Source organism: Salmo salar, chromosome ssa19, assembly GCF_905237065.1.
Source record: "Salmo salar chromosome ssa19, Ssal_v3.1, whole genome shotgun sequence".
In the NCBI taxonomy this organism is placed as follows: Eukaryota; Metazoa; Chordata; class Actinopteri; order Salmoniformes; family Salmonidae; genus Salmo; species Salmo salar.
The window spans coordinates 72,862,467-72,887,184 of NC_059460.1; the positions used below are offsets into that span (position 1 = coordinate 72,862,467).

At 39.9% G+C, this 24,718-nt stretch overlaps 2 protein-coding genes and 1 pseudogene across 4 annotated transcripts; 1 reads left to right on the forward strand and 2 right to left on the reverse strand.

Annotated features, from left to right (window-relative positions):
* Positions 1 to 2,628: 2,628 nt before the first annotated feature.
* On the forward strand, positions 2,629 to 9,756 carry ncf2 (neutrophil cytosolic factor 2). Of its 2 annotated transcripts, none has more exons than XM_014159589.2 (15): positions 2,629 to 2,891; positions 3,130 to 3,212; positions 3,594 to 3,702; positions 3,945 to 4,079; positions 4,325 to 4,432; positions 4,671 to 4,730; positions 4,879 to 4,922; positions 5,403 to 5,544; positions 5,700 to 5,765; positions 5,957 to 6,029; positions 6,143 to 6,189; positions 6,335 to 6,486; positions 6,578 to 6,689; positions 6,848 to 6,965; positions 7,638 to 9,756. In XM_014159589.2, the coding sequence occupies exons 1-15, from the start codon at positions 2,718 to 2,720 to the stop codon at positions 7,727 to 7,729; spliced, it is 1,515 nt and encodes a 504-aa protein (XP_014015064.1). In that variant the 5' UTR covers positions 2,629 to 2,717; the 3' UTR covers positions 7,730 to 9,756. The 2 variants fall into 2 exon arrangements, with proteins under 2 accessions (XP_014015064.1, XP_014015065.1); XM_014159590.2 differs by having other exon boundaries at positions 6,146 to 6,189; positions 7,638 to 8,246.
* Positions 9,757 to 11,237: 1,481 nt separating this feature from the next.
* Positions 11,238 to 13,032, reverse strand: LOC106579573 (2-(3-amino-3-carboxypropyl)histidine synthase subunit 2-like; annotated as a pseudogene).
* A 3,805-nt stretch (positions 13,033 to 16,837) lies between these two features.
* On the reverse strand, positions 16,838 to 23,754 carry mcur1 (mitochondrial calcium uniporter regulator 1). 2 transcript variants are annotated; one of them, XM_014159592.1, is made up of 9 exons: positions 23,690 to 23,754; positions 22,670 to 22,780; positions 22,465 to 22,568; positions 19,823 to 19,924; positions 19,054 to 19,095; positions 18,588 to 18,659; positions 18,363 to 18,416; positions 18,062 to 18,176; positions 16,838 to 17,609 (listed from the first exon to the last, which is right to left on the reverse strand). In XM_014159592.1, exons 2-9 carry the CDS (start codon positions 22,737 to 22,739, stop codon positions 17,554 to 17,556), a joined length of 615 nt encoding a protein of 204 aa, XP_014015067.1. In that variant the 5' UTR covers positions 22,740 to 22,780; positions 23,690 to 23,754; the 3' UTR covers positions 16,838 to 17,553. The 2 variants fall into 2 exon arrangements, with proteins under 2 accessions (XP_014015067.1, XP_014015066.1); XM_014159591.2 differs by having other exon boundaries at positions 23,378 to 23,753.
* Between the last annotated feature and the right edge of the window lie 964 nt (positions 23,755 to 24,718).

The window sequence follows — 24,718 nt, forward strand, 5'->3', positions numbered from 1 at the left end:
ATCAAACTTAAGAGCTGCCAACTCTCACGCATTGGCCGTGAGACACGTATGGTCCAAGCACACCAACACAGTTGTGAAGAGGGCATGACAAAACCTATTCCCCCTCAGGAGACTGAAACGATTTGGCATGGGTCCTCAGATCCTCAAGGTTTTACAGTTGCGTCATCAAGAGCATCCTGATCGGTTGCATCACTGCCTGGTATGGCAACTGCTCGGCCTCCGACCGCAAGGCACTACAAAGGGTAGTGCGTACTGTCCAGTACATCACCGGGGTCAAGCTTCCTGCCATCCAGAACCTCTATACCAGGCGGTGTCAGAGGAAGGCCCTAAAAATTGTCAAGACTCCAGCCACTCTAGTCATAGACTGGTACCGCTTGCCATGCGCCAAGTCTAGGTCAAAGAGGCTTCAAACCAGCTTCTACCCCCAAGCAATAAGACTCTTGAACAGCTAATCAAATGGCTACCCAGAGTATTTGCACCCCCATACTGGTACCCCTTTTATATAGCCCCGCTATTGTTATTTACTGCTGCTTTTTAATTATTCGTTTTTCTTATCTATTAGTTTTTTGGGGGGTATTTTTTTACTGCATTTTTGGTTAAGGGCTTGTAAGTAAGCATTTCACTGTAAGGTTGTATTCCGAGCATGTGACAAATACAATTTGATTTGACCCTCTTCTCACGCTCACACTCCTTACGTCTTATATCTCACGCATTGAAAAGTACTGCTTTTATTTTTCTAAATCCATTGTATAGTGCGTTAACTTTTCAACCTTGCTTCAAATAGTTTTGAAATCGGAAACTGCAATTTAACATCACGCGCGGAACGTCTTGCCACAGGACTGTGAACCGCTGCACATTGAAGGATATGATTGGTGTAGTTATGTAAGGACTGAAGGGGATTGGATGTGCGTTTTAAAGAAACGCCCCTCAGGATTAGAATGGAGGTGAATGGAGAGAGAGAACGTTCTCCACAGAGTTTATACAGCTGTTAAAACAGCGCTACCATCCTACTCTTATATGTACAATGTTGTCAACAAAATGAGGTTGCTCCTACTCCCGCGCCTATTGCAGAATGCAGCCGTTTAACAGCTGGTACTAAAGTCGATTTATTCCCCTCGTTTGGTGATTGGCATTTAGTCTGTGACATCGAAAAGACAGCAGATAGACAGACATACAGTCTGTTATAGCAGGGACGTTTGGTAGGGTGATCTGATTTGTAACTATAAAAATAATTTGGTCAAACAGATTGTGAACCCAAAAGTTTAACTTTGATTCTAGAGGGGGGACAATAAATATAAAAATTATTTGGTTAGGGTAGTCTTCAGGAAATGTTATTACCAATGTACTTTTTATTTAGTCTGATCAGTTGAGCAATTGTCATTCTTAACAAAGGGCTAAAATAAAAGTGAATTAGTGTGCTTGCCAGCAACAACACCACTGTTATTCCACACACTTACAGTAATTTATTATTCCACTTCGCAATATTGCCAGTGTCATATGCCTACTTGTGTCTTTGAAAATTAATTATTTGAGGCTATATCTTTTTGCAAGCCATTCATGGACAGTTTTGAAAAGTCCTACAAATACGTATTGGATGGAAATGAAATACTTCAGGCCATTTTAGTATAGTGCACAATAAAGGCAGAGATAGTAGAGGGGGACTCACAACTCCTAAACACACATCATATATCTTGTCTATGTGGAGTAAGATGATGGCAAGGATCTTCAAGTAGTAGGCATAAACTCCCTGAATATTGGTATTTTTTTGAAGGTTTGGTGGTTGAGAAATGTATTGTTAAAACAAGAGCATTTTCAAACACCTAGCACTTGGGAAACATAGATAATGGGTGGCCAACCCTCCTGGAGAGCAAGCAGGATTTTCTTCCAGCCCTATTTTAAAGAGTTCACCAAAATTATAAAATACAAAATGTTTTTGTCCTTACCTTGAAAGCAGTCTACGGACAAGGAGACTGCAATCTATGATTTGGTTACCCACTGCCATCAACCATTAATATGAGTATTCCTGTGCAGAGCATTCCCACTGACCTTCCCACTGTTCCTCACATTTGCCTGTCTCCCCATCTAATTTCATTACTGTCTGAATAAAGTGTCAAACCATCTAAAAAATATGTTTAAAAAAATATGAGCATACTTTAAATGTCATCCCGCACAAGTCTCAAAGTAACAAAGTCTTAGAATTTTGAGTGTTCATTTAATGTTCAAAGCATTCTAAATACACCTGACCTGTATTTTCCGCCCACCCTGGTCATAGGCCTAAGCCATGTAAAAATACATAGAATTGCTGGAAATTAGCTTTAAAACAGATGCAGACCACCATTTAGGCAAAATTTCACTCTAAGCTTTCTTCAAAACTTGTCAACCCTGCAAATGCATGTTTATTTCAAGCACTATGTTTCGCCTCTTTATCTGCACTGTTGCAGCCAACACATTTCACATTTTATATTTTAACAGACAGTCTTATCCAGATCAATTTTTTTGTAATTTTTCATACTGGTCCATCGTGGGAATCGAACCCTCAACCCTGGCGTACTGTTACAACACTAAATGGACTGGAGAAAAAAAAGGAACTGCGATTCTGTGTAATCATTACACTTCCTTCCTACCTCTGTGGGGGAAATGTGTCAGTTTAAGAAGAGTGGTTTCACTTTTCTCTCGTCATATCACTGTAGCTCAGCGCATCGACTCTATTTGGAACCATGACATTTGTGAACACTCTCAAACAGTGGGATGAGGCAGTGGCCTGTTTCGAACGCGGGGATTCCGCAGCTGCCCTTGGAACATTTCTGGACATCCAGGAAAAGAACTCCAAAATCTTTTTCAACATTGGCTGCCTACATTTGATCAATAAGAACCTAGATGCAGCTGAAAAGGTATGGCAGTTTTTACCAAATTTCATCATTAATTAAAAGACAATTATCTTTTTCCCTGTTTTACCAAAGAAATCAATACATCTAAGGGTTAAAGTTGCTATCACATTGTAATTAAATGTTATTTTACATTTCAAAAATGCAAGTCACAGAAAAAGGGGAAGTTTTAGTTTGAGTACACAATGCTTGTGGTACCATTTGATTGGAAGGAAGTCACTGAGTTTTTTTGAATATCACACAGGCTTTGGACAGTTGTATCGGAAAGGATGAACACTTGGCTGTTGCATTCTTTCAAAGGGGGTTGACATTCTACAAAAAAGAAAGGCAAGACAAATCTATCATATTAGGGATAGGTGATTAGATGCATTATAATTGCTTTAAAAAAGAATCCCATACTTTTGAATGGTGTGTTAAAGGGACATTTCACAATTGTTCAAATTCATCATCAGGACCACCCCAACATCAACATGTGAAAATAGTGAGTTTCTATGATTTTATAGAGGATAAGTGTTTCCGATGACTTCATCTGGAAACATTTATGACATCATCTGGTGTGAAGTTTAAATTGTGAAATGTCTCTTAAAATGGATAATCATTTTGTACAATTAAACGTAGCATATTATTTATTCTACATTATTCAGCTGTATATGTTTTACCTATAGCAGGATAGTGAATTACTTGGATACCTCCTTACTTTGCCTGCAGGTTTGAGGAGTCTTTTGCTGATTTCCAACATGCCTTCAAGGAGTTGAGGGGGAACCAGCTGATTGACTACAAACCTCTTGGTCTGAGATACAAATTATATGCTTGTGAGGTGAGTCCAGGTATAGATATGATGGAAGTCTTGCCTTTGTAACAATGATTGGATGTTGAATATGTTACGTGGATTTTAGTGTCTGCACAGCAACCTATCCCAACAAACATCACAGTATGTATACACATAGCAAAAAAGTGGATGCTACTACGTAAAGCACTTTGAGACCTGGGCGGGAAGTGCTGTATAGCTGTAATTTTACAACAACAACAACAAATGTCTGAGTGGTATCATTCCCACAGGTACTGCACAACATGGCGCTGGCCCATGCTCAGCTGGGTCAGTGGGAGAAAGCCAAGGAGAACCTCCTGACTGCTCTGAATCTCAGGACCGAGGCCAAACTCAGCCACATCGACAGAGGTCTGGAGTGCATCCTGGTCAGTGGCCCTTCTCTCTTAAGCCTTTTTCACACTATCATGTTGACCCCAACTATACTGTGCTGGCTTAGATATGTACTTTTTTTTACATTGTTTGTTCCAGCAGCTATAGTGAATGAGTAACCAGGCCAGGCGGCTCATCTCAGTAGTGTGAAAAGTGTTTTAATATGTATTTATTATGCATTTTCACAGCGTCTGACTGTTCAACAAAGTTGGAGATGTAAATCCTCTGTTAATCCTTATAGAAGCAGAAGCTGTTTGAGCCAGTTAAGGTCCCGGCGAAAGTGCTGTTCAAGCCAAACAAGAACTACGTGGCTGAACTGGAGAAGAAGGACTACCTGGGCAAGGCTAAGGTATCCCTATCATCTCTCTAAAAATATAACATATATATTAACCAGCCAAAATGTTGCGACTTTGTAAATGTGTATACAACATGCATGTCAAGTACTTACTTTGTTTGAGATGTGCAATTTAAATTAGTTGTGAATAGCCTTGGGTCTTTCTTTAGGATAGCTATTTGGCACGTTATTAGTAGTAGGCATGTCATAAAGTATTGTTTCATGTTGAACCAATTTTATTCTCTATCGTCAGGTTGTTTCTTCCATCGTCTTCCAGGATGAGTTCTCTGGCTTTGCTCCGTTACAGCCACAGGTGAAGTGTCATGATTTGATGTTTTAATAGTGCCTTTAAAAACAGTCAACAATTAAAATAAAAACGATGAACAATTAAAATAAGAAATTGATTGAGGAGGAATATTCAGTGTAATGTGATGTGCCATTTTTTTTGACGGTAAGAATAGGTTGAAGATGTTCCTACCAGACCAAAAGCGCCTGAAGTTCTGAGGTAAAGTTAATGTGATCTCGATGTTAATTGTAGGGGACACTGGGGGTGGTTTGACACTTAAAGTAACTGTCCAGTGTTTCCAGATTTCTATGAAATATGACCTATATTTAATTACAATATAAGTTATATATTTTTTTAGATATTTTGGAAGGAAAATTATAAGCTTTTCTCTTTTTGAGTGGTTTGGGTGTACCCCCAAAACAGAATGGTGTGGGCTTATACCAGTCATTACAAATATTAATTCACACAAGTAGACCACTGATTGGCCAGCTCAGCCAGTGTGCCAACATGACATCATGTTCTATGAGGAAATAGCAAGCATTTTTTAAACTGTCTATTTGAGATATAAGTTTGAGGTGGGTTTTTTTTAAGTGTTTTTTTTCCTACAATATATGCTTTGGCCACATACTAGCATAGAACGAGTCAACAGCATTATTTGGGTATGAGTTAAAGTAGGATATCTCTGTCGCCCCCCCGCAGGGCTCTGGAGGGAGAGCCTCACACTGTCCTCTTTGAGTTTGTCCCTGAGACAAGTGATGAGTTAGCTGTGGTGCCTGGCAACATTGTCTTTGTGCTGAACAAAGGATCTGACAACTGGGCCTCTGTCATCTTCAATGAGCGAGTATGAGTACAAACATTACACTGAAAAATGCTTTATGCATGAAAAATGTGGATCTATTGTACTCATTATGCTCAAACATACTTGGTTGATTATGAGCGTCATTATTAAAAAAATGATTTGTGTGCAGTGAATTAATTTAAACTTTAAATTTTTAGAGGGGACTTGTTCCTTATAATTTCCTGGAGCGTTTGGAAATAACCTTATCATCTAAGCAAGATCAGGTACATTTCTACTGTCAATATAGTGTTTATTCCTCATGACAAGATGGCATTGACTCTAACGTGTCAATGCTGAGCTATAACAAATTGGACACCTTTAAAGGTTGAATCCCCAAAATACTGGTAAATATAGCTTACCCCTCAATTGTTATGTTAATTGATCCCCCTACGTGGGTTGATTTGCTTTCTTGTAGGATGGGACAGACAAGGATGACATCCCAGCGCCACCTAGACGAGAACCACCGAACAGACCTCAGAGAAATTCTGGTAAAGATATTTTATGTAAAAATGGAATGGAAGTTGTATAGTTAACATTTTAATTATTGGCAATGCAACATCACCTATTACAAATTATGTAACTTTTGGGGGTATTATTGCAGCAGCTTCTGCTACTGAAAATCAGAGCAGCGGGGACACAAAAACAGAGGTATGAGAATAATAATAATAAATCGAGTTCAAGACATGTTTCACAGCATGCAATATCCAAAGCAAATATCAATTGTTTATCAGTACTCTACGCTTACACATTTTAAATATCATTTTACGTTTATTTCATTCTCCTGTCTTGCCAGAGTGAAGAGTTTAGTGACCATTCACTCTGTGTAGTGAAAGTGCACTTCACATACACCATAGCAATCTGCATGGTGCCTGGACTTCCCTACACAACAACTCTGGAGAAAATCAGTAACAAACTGGGCCTCCCTGCCACAGCAATCACCTTGAGGTATGGCACTGGTTAAACATTAGTGTCAATTTATTTCAACAATCATTACTATTACAAAACTAAGCTCAGGATTTTTGTGATTTTTCTCAAGCTATGCCCAAATAGATTCTGGTAAAAAAGTGATTGATGAGAACACAAGGATGGAAGATGTTTGGAGCTGTGTCCACAATGGTCGTTTAACACTGTGGTGTGATCTCAAAGAGGTAATGTGGTCATGTACTTTATACAGTATTTGATGTCATAATAGCTTTTTGCTATGTGGACTTTTAATTTACAAATGTAATAGTCAACAAAACTTTGTTCTGGCAGATGTCATCATGTGGGTACTAATGTCCCTTATTTCATGTAATCTACACTACAGGGCATGAGTGAGCAGCTGCAAAGCCAGACTCACCTGATGGCGCTTCATTCCTATGAGTCTTCAACTCCAGAGGATCTTGAGTTCCATCAAGGAGATACCATCTTACTTCTCTCCAAAGGTGAGCTACCCATTTCTCTCATGCGGGGCACCATTTCCACAATGCAGAAATCAGTTGTGTCAGTGTTTTTTATTATCCTGTTGTTATATGATATCCTAGAAGAGCTGGAAACCTGCTGTTGTCTTACAGAACACAGAATTAGGGTTACAGAATACAGAAGCAATAGTACATTCCCATTTTCATTACTTTCTCATGTGGGGCCCCATTTCGACATTGGGAAAATAATTTGTGTCAAGAGACTTATTGTATTTTCTCTAATAGCTGTAGAGGCGTACATTGACTTATTGCTATTTGAAAAAGCCTAGAACTAATGTTTTCTTAAAATCCCCTAAAAAAAACAACTATATTTTGGTATTTATTTAATTTGTTCTCTGTTGATATAGTCCCAAAATGTTTTGCATGTCAGCAGTCAAGTTTTGAAGATTATAGTATTTTCAAGAAGCAAAGTGTCACTTGTCACATCACAATGATGCGCTTTTAATCCCATGATGCATTTGGCATCATCATCATGATGATGTGGCAAATGATATCTTGAAAACTTGACTGCTGACATGCAAAATATTGTTGGGACTGTAAAACAGTGAGAAAAAAAACAACAGTTTTGGAGTGGATTTTTTCCTGTTAAAATACAGAAGCAAAAGTAATTTCCCATTTTCATTACTTTCTTTTCAGTCAATGAAGACTGGTTTGAGGGACAGTGCAACGGAAAGATTGGCATATTCCCGGCATCCTTTGTGGAAGAAGTTCCTATGAAAGATAAATAATGTAAAAGGAATGTCAGGATAAGGAACAATGACTTCATAGAGATTGTGGGATTTGATATTTCTACTTTGAGCATGAGGTCCAGGATTCTATCCGATAACGCTTTGGCAGCTATGCACCAGGCAATGTTCCCACCTTCGTGGAAACCACATTTACGGTCCACACCGCATATGTCGGCTGACTGGCTTTTGTCTTCTAATCTGGAAACCACCAACCAAACATCATCAAAGAAAAACACAGTCAGATTTCAATATTTATGTTGACGGAAGGCATTTAGGTCTGAAACGTCATTACCTAAGCAAGGACCTTTCTTCATTGGGCTGATATTTACCAATTTATGTCATGTTATTGTTTAAGTATGTTATAAGTTTTAATAACCTTTTTGGCCCGGCACAAATATAGCATGCCCAGGTTTTCTACATATTTGAATAGAAATGCATTTTTTTGTTTTACATTCTTTTTACAGTTTAATTCGGAAGTTTACATACACTTAGGTTGGAGTCATTAAAACTAGTTTTTCAACCATTCCACAAATTTCTTGTTAACAAACTATAGATTTGGCAAGTCGGTTAGGACATTTACTTTGTGCATGTACAAGTAATTTTCCCAACAATTGTTTACAGACAGATTATTTCACTTATAATTCACTGTATCACAATTCCAGTTGGTCAGAAGTTTACATAAACTAAATTGACTGTGCCTTTAAACAGCTTGGAAAATTCCAGAAAATGATGTCATGGCTTTAGAAGCTTCTGATAGGCTAATTGACATCATTTGAGTCAATTGGAGGTGTACCTCTGGATGTATTTCAAGGCCTACCTTCAAACTCAGTGCCTCTTTGCTTGACATTATGGGAAGATCTAAAGAAATCAGCCAAGACCTCAGAAAAAAAAATTGTAGACCTCCACAAGTTTGGTTCATCATTGGGAGCAATTTCCAAACGCCTGAAGGTACCAAGTTTATCTGTACAAACTGATGTCCTAGTCTGGTCTGATGAAACAAAAATAGAACTGTTTAGCCATAATGACCATTGTTATGTTTGGAGCAAAAAGGGGGGAGTCTTGCAAGCCGAAGAACACCATCCCAACCGTGAAGCACGGGGGTGGCAGCATCATGTTATGTGTGTGCTTTGCTGCAGGATGGACTGGTGCACTTCACAAAATAGATGGCATCATGAGGTACGAAAATGATATTGAAGAAACATCAAGACATCAGTCAGGAAGTTAAAGCTTGGTCGCAAATGGGTCTTCCAAATGGACAATGACCCCAAGGATATTTACAAAGTTGTGGCAAAATGGCTTAAGGACAACAAAGTCAAGGTATTGGAGTGGCCATCACAAAGACCTGACTTCAATCCTATAGAAAATTTGTGGGCAGAACTGAAAAAGCGTGTGCGAGCAAGGAGGCCTACAAACCTGACTCAGTTACGCCAGCTCTGTCAGGAGGAATGGGCCAAAATTCAACCAACTTATTGGAAGGCTACCCGAAACGTTTGACCCAAGTTAAACAATTTAAAGGCAATGCTACCAAATACTAATTGAGTGTATGTAAACTTCTGACCCACTGGGAATGTGATGAAAGAAATAAAAGCTGAAATAAATCCTTCTCTCTACTATTATTCTGACATTTCACATTCTTAAAATAAAGTGCTGATCCTAACTGACCTAAAACAGGGAATTTGTACTAGGATTAATGTCAGGAATTGTGAAAAACTAAGTTTAAATGTATTTGGCTAAGGTGTATGTAAACTTCCGACTTCAACTGTATGTGCTTGTATGTATCTGACACCACAAATGGTTCCCTCAGGAACAATCTGCTATACCTAAGTTATTTTTATGTCATTGTTAAACAAATTAAACATTGGGTATAGCATGGACACAGACTATTCTGAATTGCAGTTTCAGGACCTTTGGTATGTGTGTATATGAAAATAGCTTTCATAGCACATTTGACGTCTGCAACTATGACTGATCCAACAGCCTATATTAAAGATTTTGAATGACAAAATAAAACCGACAAAATCATACAACTCTTTTTCATATCTCAATTGTGATTTACAGTACATGGAGCAAACTGTTGATGATTAAATAATAACAACAGTGATGAGTGCATTTAAAGGAAAACTCCACCCACAAAATAATTATTTGTTATATGTTTCATTAATCCATTGTTGATATGGTCCCAAAATGTCAGCAATCAAGTTTTAAAGATTTTTAACTTTTAATATACAGAAATACAGCCGGTATGATGCATATTTCTGTATTTTGAAAGGTATGAGACCGTGAAAACTTTTGGGTGGAATTTTCCTTTAAGTTCAAGTATGTGGTTTCATCTGTTACATTTTAACAGTTTTGGTTTTGTTCTTTTTTAAGACTCATATACAGTGCATTTGGAAAGTATTCAGACCCCTTTTGTAACATAACAAAATGTGTAAAAAACGGTATAAATCTTTATATATGTACGCTTCTTACAAAGAGATGTGCATTTAAAGCCTAAATATTACATAAAAAGGCTTGCACTTTTCCGTTTTGCCTCCACGAAACGCTTCAGTGTAGCAAAAACAAATTAACATAAGCATCACGCAAATATAAACCAGTTGATATACAGGTAACTGCCAGAATAAAGGAAACACTTGAGTAAATGTGTGATACAAAGTATATTGAAAGCAGGTGCTTCCACACAGGTGTGGTTCCTGAGTTAAAGACATTCTCTGGTACTTTTGTTTACTTTTTAGCCAGTAGTTCTGAAAGTAGCGCTCACGAGCCAAAAGTGTTCCCCAAAAATGTCATCCTACGTCACATATGTGCACCGCGTCATTCTCGTTCACGTCTCTCTCTCTCGCACTCTGCTGTGTGTGCATGTTGCTAGCTGTCACTAAAATGGCGATGGGCTGTAAACAGTCGCTTTTAAAACTTGGGATTTCATGGCTAATTGAGGTAAAACCGTTATTCTGCTCATAGATTATGTATGTATGAACTACACATTGTCACATCAAGCCCAAATCGGGAGGTTTAAAAAATACTTACTGGTCGCCAAAGCTCCGGAGCATGTCTTTAATTAAGCAATTAACATCCCATCATGCTTAGAGTAATGTATAAAAATGCCCAGTTGACCATTATTTTGGCTACCATGGCAAGAAGAGTTTTCAATGACTTTGAGGGGTCCCAAAAGAGCATCAGTCACCAGATCTCAACCCAATTGAACACGCATGAGACAGCATTTTCCACCAACAAAACACCAAATTATGGAATTTCTCATGGAAAAATGGTGTTGCATCCATCCAATAGCGTTCCAGACACTTGTAGAATCTATGCCAAGGCACATTGAAGCTGTTATGGCAGCTTATGTTAGTGTTTCCTTTATTTTGTCAGTTAGCTTAGTTATTCAATAATACTGGCCTTAAATGTGTCAGAAGATTGATTGCTTGAATTGGAATCTGTTGAGCTATGACGCAACATAATACAGTGTATATTGTGAATAATTAGATATTTTTCATAAAAATGTTGCAATGCACTGATTATCTGGATGTGATGAGTTCCTTCATGATAAATGGTTCCGGTCAGTCGTCAGCTCCTCTTCGTAGGCAATGCCTTTCCTTCCCTCTAATGCTTTCATCACCAGTGTTTCACCAAGTTTCTGCTCCAGTCCCTGCCAGCTACGGCCCACCAGGAACGTGGTTGAAACAAACAGAAGAGAGACTTATTAAAATTGTAACTGAAGAAGAGACCACTCAACAACATCTTTATTGTAAGAAGCGGGTCGTTCGTAGAACTCCGGTGATGAGGGAGACATCAGTCTCATCACCATCCTCGAGGTCGTCAGGATTCGCCAAGGCCACATGCTTGCATCCACCTACAACAGGTTTTTACTATCAGTCATATTACCTATATAGCCTGGTCTCAGATCTGTTTGTGCTGTCTTGCCAACTCGTCAAACAGATCTGGGACCAGGCTATGATATGCACAGTAAAGCACTAGCTAGGCCTATTCTTGTTCACAATATTATTGGCCAAAAGTTTAATTCAGCAGAAAATCAATGTCAATCCGATCCTACCTGGAAGGAGATCCCTGAAGTCTGTGACGTACTCTCCCAACCATTCCCTGTTCTTATTGCAGGCCACCACCATTTCAAAGGGGGTCACGACCAGTTTGTAGAACTGACTGGAGTCCAACAGAGTTCTCAGGACATGCGATCAGTACATAAATGTCAATCTCATGAAAGTTAGCCAGTTTGGCCAGATTCAGTTTCCTCATGGCAAACATGTTGCTCTTTTTCCCTGCTCTGTGATTGGTTTAGTTCAGCTGCTTGATGATGGTAAGGTAGTTTGCCACACCTAGTGTGCCCACCACACTGGCATCCTTTGTCCGCTCTATTGCGTTATATTGCTTCATCAAAGCTTTGTTGATACTGATCGACCCTGTCATTGTCACTGGGTCAAAATAGCAGAAAGAGCAGCGGTTCCAAGTCATCATGAAGTTTGTCGTGGTTGCACCTTCGTGACCGATATAGAACACACTGTAGTCCTCAATGGTCTGTCCACATTTCAAATCAAACTGCCTACCAAACCGATAAACGGCTTGATCACCGTTTTGACAAGGAGAACTGCTGTCATTGTGTTTGTCTGTGTGTCTGTCTGTGACCAGGAAAGTTCTCCGTCCACATGAAGGGTTGAGGCGGCAATGTTCGGATACTCAGAGGAAATAAGTCTGTGTGAAACATTACCAATAATGTGAGCATAGTTGACATTGTACAGGAGGATGATGTGACTCTGTCTGTCGGTACAGCTTTCTGAAGGAGGAGGCACACGTCTCCTCTCAAACACGTACATCAGAGGGAGTCTTCTGGACGGGCTGAGGCAAGCCCTCCCGTAGTGCATGATGCAGTCCGCTCCTACATGCTCCGCTGCAACTTCATCTACACAACAACTGGAAATATCATGAATATTGACAATAAGGTTATAGTGATAAATCTCTTCAAATTATTACAGGCCCAGTGCAGTCAAACTAGATTTTCCTGTATTTTATATATATTTTCACACTGAGGTTGGAATAATTCTGTTAATAATAATTGTGAAAATTATTATAATGCCCTTTTAGTGTAAGAGCTGTTTGACATTTCAGCCTGTGTTGGTAGGATGGAGTTTTGGTCTGCCCGGTGACACAGTTAATAGACCAATTACAAAGAGTCAAGACCACTCCCAGACAGTTGTAGCGAAATTCATGCTAAAAAAGGTTTTTGGGTTTGTTGTCAATTTAAAATGGTCCAAAAAAGAATCACAGTAGGGTACATTTTACATTTTAGTCATTTAGCAGACGCTCTTATCCAGAGCGACTTACATTAGTGAATGCATACATTTCATAGAATTATTTTCCTGTGCTGGCCCCCCGTGGGAATCGAACCCACAACCCCTGGCATTGCAAACACCATGCTCTACCAACTGAGCTACAGGGAAGGCTAGGGTACTTCATTGTTACTCAGAAATGATTTGATATCGAGATGAAAAGGGCTTTGGACCTTTAAAATGGTAAACTAATGCTTATAAATTCACTAGTCTCATTCAATAACAAATACTGAAATTATAATTAGCCTACACTCACACAAACTGTTATTCAAGTGACAATTTGTGTAGCTAGCTTGTTAGCAAGTGCTTTAAGGGATAACAATCCTTATACATTTTTGAACTGATGATCATTGATGAAGTGGGTGCACCTCAGCCACGCTCAAGGTACTAAACGATATCATAACCGCCATCGATAAAAGACAGTACTGTGCAGCCGTCTTCATCGACCTGGCCAAGGCATTCAACTCTGTCAATCATCGTATTCTTATCGGCAGACTCAACAGCTTTGGTTTCTCAAATGACTGCCTCGCCTGGTTCACCAACTACTTCTCAGACAGAGTTCAGTGTGTCAAATCGGAGGGCCTGTTGTCCGGACCTCTGGCAGTCTCTATGGGGGTACCACAGGGTTCAATTCTCGGGCCGACTCTTTTCTCTGTATATATCAACGATGTTGCTCTTGCTGCGGGTGATTCCCTGATCCACCTCTACGCATATGACACCATTCTGTATACATCTGGCCCTTCTTTGGGCACCTCTTGAGGATACCCTAGGATAGGGGGCGTCACAGCGCATTTTGAAAAAAAATCGTTCCCATTTTCAACGGCCTACTAATCAAACTCAGAAGCTAGGGCATGCATATACTTATTATATATGGATAGAAAACACTCTAAAGTTTCTAAAACTGTTTGAATGGTGTCTGTGAGTATAACAGAACTCAAATGGCAGTCAAAACCCCGAGACCGATTGAAACAGGAAGTGGAATTCTGAATTGTGGACTCGACTTCTCATCTTTCCCTATAAATAACACCGTTAACCATGGTTCAGTGAGCACTTCCTATTGCTTCCACTAGATGTCGCCAGTCTTTTCACAGTGGTTTGAGCCTTATAGAGTCGAAACTCAGTGAATGAGACGAGTTGGAAATTGGTCACAGGGGATGGGCCATCACCATTATGACGCCGGCGGCCATGTCTACCCCCACCTTTGGAAACGGTTTTAAAGGCCATGAAATCATCCCCCTCGAATCTTATTGGCTCTCTTGGTGTTACAGGCCCTGAAGATTAATGTTTTACAACGTTTGACATGTTTGAACGAACCTACAGGCGGGAGAATCTCATTTTATCCGGAACTTCAGCCCTGCGCTTGGAGAGAGCCATAGGACGCGCTACCAACAGCAGGCTAATGGAACGTGAAGTATGGACTTTTTGACCGAAAATACATCTGTTGTGGACCTGGGATGCTTTCTGATGAAGACAACTAAAGGTAGGCGATTATTGACAATATTATACAAGATGAGATGTGACATGCGATTGTTTCCAAGATGGCGCCGAGCTCTGTATATTAGCTCATTTTCTGAGTATCGCATCTCCTTTTATCGCAAAGTGTGATTACCCAGTAAAGTTAATTTAAAATCTGGTATGACAGGTGTTCTCAAGAGATATTCATCTATAAATGTTAGATTGACAATATAAATTTAAAAAATCGTTATAGGATAGTAATGTAGGGAAATGTAGCATTGTTTACCGGGACGCATTTGAGGGGAAATTATTTAGTCAACGTCAGACAGAGATGTAAAATGCTGTTTTTATATATAAATATGACCTTTATTGAACAAAAGAATGCATGCATTGTATAACATGATGTCCTAGGGGTGCCATCTGATGAAGTTTGTAAAAGGTTAGTGCTGCATTTAGCTGTTTTTTGATTATATGTGATGCAAGTGGTTGGTCGGAAAATGGCTATGAAGCTGCTTTTTACGATGGACTCATCTAACATAATCTAATGATTTGCTTTTCCTGTAAAACCTTTTTGAAATCGGACGACGTGGGTCGATTCAGGAGAGGTGTATCTATAAAAAAAAATAAAAAAAAAATATATATTTTTTTTAAATTATGATTTTTTTTTTTATGCTAATCGGCGATATGATTTTTCGCTGGATTTTGATCCCGCTGACGGGATGAGACGCTGAAGAGGTTCCAAACGAGCTTCAATGCCGTACAACACTCCTTCTGTGGCCTCCAACTGCTCTTAAACGCTTGTAAAACCAAATGCATGCTTTTCAACCGCTCGCTGCCCGCACCCGCCCACCCGACTAGCATCACTACTCTGGACGGTTCTGACTTAGAATATGTGGACAACTGCAAATACCTAGGTGTCTGGCTAGACTGTAAACTCTTCTTCCAGACTCATATTAAACATCTCCAATCCAAAATTAAATCTAGAATTGGCTTCCTATTTCGCAACAAAGCCTCCTTCACTCATGCCGCCAAACATACCCTTGTAAAAATGACTATCCTACCGAACCTCGACTTCGGCGACATCATTTACAAAATAGCTTACAATACTCTACTCAGCAAACTGGATGCGGTCTATCACAGTGCCATCCGTTTCGGCACCAAAGCTCCTTATACCACCCACCACTGCGACCTGTATGCTCTAGTCGGCTGGCCCTCGCTACATATTCGTCGCCAGACCCACTGGCTCCAGGTTATCTATAAGTCTATGCTAGGTAAAGCTCCACCTTATCTCAGTTCACTGGTCATGATAACAACACTCACCCGTAGCATACGCTCCAGCAGGTATATTTCACTGGTCACCCCCGAAGCCAACACCTACTTTGGCCGCCTTTCCTTACAGTTCTCTGCTGCCAATGACTGGAACGAATTGCAAAAACATCAGCTATCTGAGCAGCTAACCGATCGCTGCAGCTGTACATAGCCCATCTGTAAATATCCCACACAATCTACCTACCTCATCCCCGTATTGTTTTTTATTTACTTTTCTGCTCTTTTGCATACCAGTATTTCTACTTGCACATCATCATCATCTGCTCATCTATCACTCGTGTTGATTTGCTAAACTGTAATTACTTCGCTATTATGGCCTATTTATTGCCTACCTCCTCATGCCATTTGCACACACTGTTTATAGACTCTTTCCCCCCCCTATTGTGTTATTGACTGTATGCTTGTTTATTCCATGTGTAACTCTGTGTTGTTTGTGTCGCTTTGCTTTATCTTGGCCAGGTCGCAGTTGTAAATGAGAACTTGTTCTCAACTAGCTTACCTGGTTAAATAAATAAAAGTAAGTGGCATGTCTCAATGATCTGATAGAGCTCCTCGAGATTCCCAGAGTGAACATTCTGTTGCTGCTGAATGCAATTCCTCGCCTATGATAAATTCTGCTCCTACAGAACATGGAGTTTCTGCTGGGTATCTGCAATTTATCATGTCAATATAGGCTACTGTACAGCTAGATAGCTAGCTCGTAAATGACGACCCAACTTGATGTCAAATCAAATAATTTAGAGGTGACCCAGGCATAGATAGTATCAAACGCAAGTTTCTCATCAAAACACGACCACCAGTATAAATAATTCAAACATTTAGAAAGCAAAATATGATAAATTGCATTATTTCTAACAGGCAAAATTTACAAATGTAAACACGTGTAGGACGACCATGGGAAATAACTTCTGAGTTGTTTCCTTCACAATAAAGGTATCCTATGCAAATGTTATTAGGGTCTGGTAAATAATATAAAACACGTATGTTATGGCCCAAAAATTATCCTTTATTATTGATTTGTGTTTAGTCATACATAAGTGCTGCTTTCCTTTTATACAGTTTTACAATATCTACTATGGTCATACAAAATTGTCCATTGGACTGATGGAATGTGTGTTCCAATGACTCACGGATCCCCTAGTGTCTACAACACTTTAAAAAATATACGGAGCTGCATCCTACTGGCTACATAGCCGGAAATGCACTTTGGACCGCATGGCAATTACAGTATATAATCGATGCATTTTTACAACATACTTCTCAAACAACATATGCAGGTTTCTTGCTTAACAGTGCATGTACCAAAAAAATGGATTCATATACATTGCAATACATATTTGTTGTCAGGATTCTATCTTAAATAACATTTCATTTATTTTGTAGGGTACTGTAATATGAAAACACAACCAATTAATAATACTATCAAAAATGTTGGATAGTGCTTTACAAGTGCAGCCTTTCGCATTTCATGGTTTGCTGGGTTCATCCTGGATTCATCTTCTAAATCTTAAGTCATTGGTCCTCAGAAATATCAATGTCAATCAACATCAAAGCATTTTATCTGTCTTCATGCCATCAACCAGTGGTTGTTTGTTCCTATAGCGATTGACTATTTATCAAACACAAAATGGTGGCAGTTCAAATGGGTTCTTTTTGAGCTACAGTGGTCCAGATGACCAGCTCTTCCTGTACTCCCCGGAGTCACATCCAGATGCGATAGAATCCGAGAACCACAGTGAGACAAGTGAAGACTGAACCTGAAAGACATAGGAGTCCGTCAGTCAGAACTTGTTTATGGCTTATGGACAAAAGTGACGTTTAGTTGACCAAAACCAGAGATACACAATTAGTATCTATTTCATTCGAGGGACATAATGTTATTCATCATTTATAGTGTATTTTTATTGAGCAAATAATCTTTACGTATTGGCCTCAAGGCATTCGTCAGAGATTTCCTCAGTCAGAAAAAGCTCTGACGAAGGCCTTGAGGCCAATACAAAGCTTAATAAAGAGCAGTGATACTATCAAGAGCAGTGATACTATCAAGAGCAGTGATACTATCAAGAGCAGTGTGTGGGTTTCTTCTTTTTTTCTCATCTTATTCATCTTACCATTCACCTGCAACAAAGATAGCTCAGATGTGCGAGTGCCTTTTAAATATTAAACAAATAAGACTATAATGCATGGATACATGAATGACACTTCTTACCTGCAAGGTATTTGATAGTATCAAGTTTGTGAGCTTCCAACATGGTTTTCAATCCTGCCACTTCAGTGTCGATTTTCATATTGGACCGAGTCAAATGACGATTTTGCTCAGCATTCTACAACAGACAGATTTGGCTATTATTCACATAAACCACAGATAATATTATCATCATAACAACTAAATAACAAATACATGGTGAAAAGACATAATTGAGATGGGTGTTACACATGCATGGTGAATGAAGTAACCCGTTAAGAGCTCTAAAGTAGAATTGTTTAATCATAATGTACAGTATACAGACCATTTCCATTATCTCGGTCCGACTTTCCATGAGTCTCTTCTCATGCTCTGATTTCTGAAAGTCAAATAGTCTATCAGAGTCGAAACTGTGCTGTCAAATTTGCATTAAATATTGATAAGAGCAAGATATACTTACTGTATGTAGTAAGCAAAGCTTCACACCTTCCTCCTAGGAATACTAATGTAAAAACCATCAGCATATACATTGTAATACTAAGACATTTACCATTTCTTTCATGCTGCTCTTTTCCGAATTCATATCCAAGATATTGTCAAAGCGCACTTTATTCATCACATCCTGCGACAGAGAAAAAGGAGGTATTCAGTCATTCAAACTCTCTCAATGGCTCTGAAGTGCTGTTAAAGGCTGCAATCCAAACTGATCATGGCTCTGTTTCACAAAGAGTCATACTTTATAGATATAGAAAACTTCACACGGTTTACACGCAAAATCATCACAAACAGGTGAACAGCAACATGTGGGTGATGTGGAGACATATTTTCACAGAAATTAAACCATAAGCTATAAAAATAAAGAGTTGCACACTATATATAAATTCCCAGTAATTTATTTGGTAAATCATTTCGGCATCACTGTGCCTTCTTCAGGGTTATAGTTCATTTGCCGTTAGTCAGCCCCAGCTCATGATTTTTATTCAACACAGAAATTAAACCACCTTAAAACAACTTACAGCCAGTTGCACCTTCAGTTGCAGCAGCTCTACCTTGACTTTCTGTAAGAAAAGATGAATTAATTCATTGATATACTTCAAATGCCTGACTAAGGAAATGACATGGCCCCCAAAAAAATTCCATCCACTGTATCAGTCATGTGACCACAGAGGGAGCAATCCTATGTTTTCAGTTCAGAGTAAGTGAAAGAGAAGATGCAAGGTGAAGAGACAACTTTAAACTATTGACATGCAACCAGTATGACTTGGGACACCACATGTGTGGACTCGCCATAGGATGTACTTGATGTCAGTGATTGGCCAGAGTCCACACACCGTCACTGTTCAAATGACAAGGAAGAACACTGACTACCACTGGAAAATAAGTAACATAAGGTAATCCTAACCCTCATGTGTCACATCACGGGACCCTCTCTTCCCACTGGGCACACACTGGTTGAATCAATGTTGTTTCCTCATCAATTCAATGAAATTATGTTGAACCAGCATTGAATAGACGTTGAAATGACATCTGTAAAGGAGTAGACATAAAAGGCTCCCTGATGTGCTTCAAGTGATGATAGGATTAGAGCACAGGAGGTTGGTGACACCTTAATTGGGGAGGACGGGCTCGTGGTAATGGCTGGAACGGAGTCAGTGGAATGGTATCAAATACATGGTTCCAGGTGTTTGATGCCATTCCATTTGCACCATTCCGGCAATTATTACGAGCCGTCCTCCCCTCAGCAGCCTCCTGTGGATTAGAGAACTCCTACAAATTAATACTCACCTCATTCTCTGCCAGCAAAGTAGAGAACTCACTCTTTTCAAGGATAATCATGTCCTTTTTCACCGATGCAATTTGGGAAAAGACCCTCTGCAACATGATCTCCTGCAATTCATTGCCACAGCGAGTCAGACTCATTAGTTGTTATTTACATGTATTATCAATATTTGACTACATACATACATACATACATACATACATACATACATACACACACACACAAAAGTATGTGGGACACCCCTTCAAATTAGTGGATTTGGCTGACAAGTATATAAAATCGAGCACACACAGTCATGCAATTTCCATAGACAAACATTGGCAGTAGAATGGCCTTACTGAAGAGCTCACTGACTTTCAGCGTGGCACCGTCATAGGATGCGACCTTTCCAACAAGTCAGTTCATAAAGTTTCTGCCCTGATAGAGCTGCCTCGGTAAGTGCTGTTATTGTGAAGTGGAAACGTCTAGGTGCAACAACGGCTCAGCCGCGAAGTGGTAGGCCACACAAGCTCACAGAACAGAACCGGCGAGTGCTGAAGCACATAACAATCGTCTGTCCTCGGTTGCAACACTTACTACCGAGTTCCAAACTGCCTCTGGAAACAATAACTGTTCGTCGGGAGTTTCATGAAATGGGTTTCCATGGACAAGCAACCACACACAAGCCTAAGATCAACATACACAATGCCAAGCGTCGGCTGGAGTGGTGTAAAGCTTCGCCGCCATTGGACTGTGAAACAGTGGAAACACTTTCTCTGGAGTGATGAATCACGCTCCACCATCTGTCAGTCCGGTGGACGAATCTGGGTTTGGCAGATGCCAGGAGAACGCTACCTGCTCGAATGCAGAGTGCCAACTGTAAAGTTTGGTGGAGGAGGAATAATGGTCTGGGGCTGATTTTCATGGTTCGGGCTAGGCCCCTTACTTCCAGTGAAGGGAGATCTTAACGCTACAGCATACAATGAGATTCTAGACGATTTTGTGCTTCCAACTTGGCAACAGTTCCAACTTGTGCTTCCAACTTGGCAACTTGGCAACTGTAGCAACAGTTTGGGGAAGGCCTTTCCTGTTTCAGCATGACAATGCCCCTGTGCACAAAGCGAGGTCCATACAGAAATGGTTTGTCGAGATCGGTGTGGAAGAACTTGACTGGCCTGCACAGAGCCTTGACCTCCACCCCACCGAACACCTTTGGATGAATTGGAACTCCAACTGCGAGCCAGGCCAAATCACCCAACATCAGTGGCCGACCTCACTAATGCTGTTGTGGCTGAATGGAAGCAAGTCCCAGCAGCAATGTTCCAACATCTAGTGGAAAGCCTTCCCAGAAGAGTGGAGGCTGTTATAAATCAAATCAAATTGTATTTGTCACATGTGCTGAATACAACAGGTGTAGACCTTACAGTTAAATGCTTACTCACAAGCCCTTACTCAACAATGCAGTTTTAAGAAAAATACCCCAAAAAATAAATAAATAAAGTAACAAATAATTAAAGAGCAGCAGTAAAATATGTGGTGAAGCCACATAAAAGTAAAATAATGTACAGGGGGTACCGGTACAGAGTCAATGTGCGGGGGCACCGGTTAGTTAAGGTAATTGAGGCAATATATATACTACCGTTCAAAAGTTTGGGGTGACTAAGAAATGTCCTTGTTTTGTGTCCATTAAAATAACATCAAATTGATCAGAAATACAGTGTAGACATTGTTAATGTTGTAAATGACTATTGTAGCTGGAAACGGCTGATTTTTAATGGAATATCTACAGTTGAAGTCGGAAATTTACATACACCTTAGCCAAATACTACAATGTCAAAGGTCTGCAATGCTGTAATTGCTGCAAATTGAGGATTCATTGACGAAAGCAAAGTTTGAAGGACACAATTATTATTTAAATAAAAAAAAATCATTATTTATAACCTTGCCAACATCTTGACTATATTTTCTATTCATTTTGCTACTCATTTCATGTATGTTTTCATGAAAAACAAGGACATTTCTAAGTGACCCCAAACTTTTGAATGGTAGTGTACATGTGGGTAGAGTTATTAAAGATAGATAGATAGCTAGATAGATAGATAGATAACAGAGAGTAGCAGCAGCGTAAAGGGGGGGGGGGCAATGCAACTAGTAGCCATTTGATTAGATGTTCAGTAGTCTCATGGCTTGGGGGTAGAAGCTGTTTAGAAGCCTCTTGGACCTAGACTTGGTGCTCCGGTACCGCTTGCCGTGCGGTAGCAGAGAGAATAGTCTATGACTAGGGTGGCTGAAGTCTTTCACAATTTTTGGGGCCTTCCTCTGACACCACCTGGTAAAGAGGTCCTGGATGGCAGGAAGCTTGGCCCCAGTGATGTACAGGGCCGTACGCACTACCCTCTGTAGTGCCTTGCGGTCAGAGGCAGAGCAGTTGCCATACCAGGCAGTGATGCAACCAGTCAGGATGCTCTCAATGGTCCAGCTGTAGAATCTTTTGAGGATCTAAGGACCCATGCAATATCTTTTCAGTCTCTTTTCAGTTTGAGGGGGAATAGGTTTATAGCAGCAACGGGGGGACCAACTCCATGTTAATGCCCATGACTTTGAAATTAGATGTTCAATGAGCAGGTGTCCACATACTGTATGTTGATATGAAAAAGTCAAGCCTCACCTGCTGCACTTTGGTTACCATGTCATTATAGATTAGATCCATGTTGGAGTTTGTTGTCCTGACCATCATCCTGACAATTACCTCAGCTTGCTGAGTGGTGAAGCCTGTTGATGAAAACAAAACACTAACTGGGTTCAAACCAACCACTGAATTAAATATGTATGGGGGTTACTTCAAATTACACAAATAAAAACCATTTTCTAACCATTGTCTTCGAGGAGTCGAACCAATGCATGGGTATCAAAATACAGTCTCCGGTTTCCAGACTTTGTCATATCTGTTTTCAATTCATACTGAAGTATAGAGGTGCTCAGCTCTGATATCCATATAAAAGGAAAAGTTAGATGTAGCATACAGATCAGAACATGAAAAATTATTTATAACCACCATAGGATCCTGCATCAAATTAAGAAAATATTATGCAAATGTATAGCACTCTGAGGGTGATATGACGAGATACATTTCACGTATTTAATGTATTGTAGTGGCTTATCTGTCCTGGTGTTCAACGCATTAACACTGGGACTTTTATTTGTTGTTGAAAAATCTGCTCCGAAATAATCCTCCAACCTCACGAGGTCACTCAAACCCCGGGTGCAATCGATTTCTACTAGTTACCACAGCCACAAAGTAAAAAAGTGCTATATTGTAAACATGTCATTAAAACAAAAATATGCTTTTTGGTCTTAATTTAAGGTTATGGTTAGGCATAAGGTTAGATGTAGGGTTAAATATAGGGTTAGGTTTAAATCACACTTTAAGAAGAGAAATTGTAGAAATGGGCGGGATTTATGACGTTGTGGCTGTGGTAACTAGTGACGACCGTTGCAATCTGAACCCGAGCGAGCAAATTTATTTTTGACAGTGTGTAGGTTATTGTTGTCTTCTTGGCTCAGACAGTGTACATACATACCTCTGACAAATAAAAAGCTCCGTTTAAAAACCTTAGTTGCGCTCACGCCCGTAAATAGTCTCCTTCTCCATGTTCGTTTGTCAAGGTTGCAAGAGCCAGAATCGGTGTTACATTGTTTACAGCGCGAATGGATGCTGCTCGTCAAAATTGTGTTCAGAGAGGAAATATTAGGTTGGAGCGCAACTGTAGTGAAACTTGCTCTGTCCCCGCGTGTCCTATTTTCTTGCTTACTATACCAAGACTCCGAGTTTAAAGTACATTTGTTCAACCGCGAGTGAAATGCGATTCTTTGTTTCAATGACATTGTCAAACCTTTAGTTCACTTTCACTGTACTTTCCTGCGGGAGTTCCCATAAAACCATGTCACCACGTTGACGTAACTAGGAGGGTTTGGTTTTAAAGCAACAGTTTACTATATTTTCTTACTACACTGATCTAGTCCAGATGCACTTGTCAATTTTTACTGTATTTGTTCAAATTGATATGTAAAAAATATGCATTGTGTATTCTTATAAAATATGCATTGTGTATTCTTGTAAAATATGCATTGTGTGTTCTTGCATATGGATGTTACACATTCTTATTTTACTGTATCAAAAGCATCCTTTTGGGGTGTGGGACTGACAAGGATGAGCGGTGCCTTATGCATGATTTCTAAATGATCTACAGGCATAATATTGGGTTTATGAATGCTCTTTAAGCCTTAAAAGTGATGTTTAATTTACATCAGGACTGGATACAAGATTGGCAGGCAGCTCCTCAGACAGCAGAGCACGCCCCAACTCCCTGAAATTGTGCACAGGCCGTCCACTATGTTTGGGCAACATATTCTCATCTACATCATTTGCAATGTTTGTATTTGTCATATGCCTTAGTGGAAGTCTCCCGCTTTGCTTAAATTGCTGGCACAACTGCTATCCTGACTATAAAGCTGCGGACAGCAACATGGAGACTACACTTGTTCCATTTGATTTAATGTAGAACCAGTTCCGTACCCTCCGTACCATCTCAGGTATTCGGGTTAGGGAGGACTCTGACGACAGAAGATAAACAGAATACTACACAAATGATAGAATACATATTTTTCAAAAATGACTGTATTGTGAAAGCCTGGACACAATATCCGTGACAGTAGGCTAGCCTATTGGATGAAGTGACATGGATACCTGGAACTCCACAGGCCATACAAACGCTTCACACCGCGTGGCCGCTGCCACTCTAACCTGGTGGTCCCAGCACGCACGACCCACGTGGAGTTCCAGGTCTCTGGCAGCCTCTGGAACTGCCGGTCTGCGGCCAACAAGGCTGAGTTCATCTCAGCCTATGCTACCCTCCAGTCCC